Raw genomic sequence first — 1,422 nt, forward strand, 5'->3', positions numbered from 1 at the left:
TTAAAGTTAAATCATCTGAAATCTACTATCAACTAATGTTAAAATATTTACATATTGATATTTTTAACCATTTGAGAGAAAAGTAGTGCTGTATTTTGGTTATGCTTAGCTTACCTTCAACATCCAGCTTGGTCCCGTTCCCAAACAGTATCTCCCCACATGAGGCCACAGCACAGTAGTAAGTCCCAGCATCAGAGAGGCTGAGGTTCCTCTTGGGGAGGTTGTAGACACAGCTCTGTGTAGGAGACCCAGCCTCAGGGCTCTTCTCACACTGATCACTCCTGTCTCCATGGGTGTAAATGATTCCTGGAGGGGATTCTCCTGGGCCATGTCTGAACCAATAGACACTGTGTTCTCCTGCGCAGGTCTCAGTGTGTATTGTACAGTTCAGAGTCACAGAGTCTCCTGGCTGGACTGACTCAGACACAGGCTGCTGGAGTACAGACATGCTGTTGGACTCTGAATCTGAAGAGAGTGAGTGAGATCATGGTGTGTACATTCCAATTTTTTGCTAGATTCATTAATTTAGCATTATATGAACACACATTAGGTAGCGACTTAAGTTACCTTTGACAATTAAAACAGTTCCTTCTCCAAATGTGACTTCGCCCGCATCCATAGCACCACAGTAGTATGTAGCTGAGTCCCCTGACTCTGTCTTGGAGATGGTCAGGTTAAAGCTGTCAACACCTCTCTTCACACTCAAACGTTCAGTCTCATTAAAGTCCTTGGTAAAATAAAAACTATTTTTAGTGTGATAATATGATGATGCCATGAGAAGAGGCTTCTGTCCAACAGTTTGCTTGAACCAAGAGGCTCTGATCCTCAAATCACATTGACAAAAGCAAGTGAGAGATACACTTTGTCCCAGTTGTGTAACTATCAGAGGGTCTGGTTGGATTACATCCTTGTTAAGTGCACAACCTGTGAAGCAAACAAACTAAATAAATAAAAGACAAGTTATAGTACAGAATTATACATTATTATCATTATTCAGACTACATAGTCATTCAAATTGATGAAAAAGACCATGACATAAAAAAGCAAAAGGAACCGTATTAATAAGTCTTACTTACCCAAATTGCTGTAAAACAAAAATATTGTCCAATATATAATCATCATTTTAATGTCCTTTCTGCACTGTATAGTGTGTGGGTCTGACAACAGGGCACCTTTTATATGATGACACTCATTAGGTAATCATTATGAAGAAGGCGGAAACTCTGAACAGAGTGATATTATTGGCTGTCTGAACAGGCACAAAACATGTGATAAAAACTACAATCTAACATGTGTCCTGTGGCATACCATAGTTAGAGCAGCCCTTCAAATGATGTAAATCAGAGTTACTGGTTTGTATTTTTTCATCATTTGGGTCGGTGGCTGAGACTACTGGTACATATGTCCTCTTTGACATACACA

At 39.8% G+C, this 1,422-nt stretch overlaps 1 protein-coding gene across 1 annotated transcript in view; it reads right to left on the reverse strand.

Annotated features, from left to right (window-relative positions):
- The window catches only part of LOC112077873 (uncharacterized), a 3,476-nt gene extending 2,357 nt beyond the window's left edge, over positions 1 to 1,119 (reverse strand). The window contains exons 1-3 of the mRNA XM_024144279.2: positions 1,077 to 1,119; positions 568 to 924; positions 115 to 465 (exon numbers count right to left, since the gene is read on the reverse strand). Of these exons, the coding sequence (XP_024000047.2) occupies positions 115 to 465; positions 568 to 924; positions 1,077 to 1,119 (751 nt within the window). The remainder of the gene's footprint in view (positions 1 to 114; positions 466 to 567; positions 925 to 1,076) is intronic.
- Between the last annotated feature and the right edge of the window lie 303 nt (positions 1,120 to 1,422).

The sequence above is a fragment of the Salvelinus sp. IW2-2015 genome, unplaced genomic scaffold (assembly GCF_002910315.2).
Source record: "Salvelinus sp. IW2-2015 unplaced genomic scaffold, ASM291031v2 Un_scaffold5005, whole genome shotgun sequence".
NCBI lineage: Eukaryota > Metazoa > Chordata > Actinopteri > Salmoniformes > Salmonidae > Salvelinus > Salvelinus sp. IW2-2015.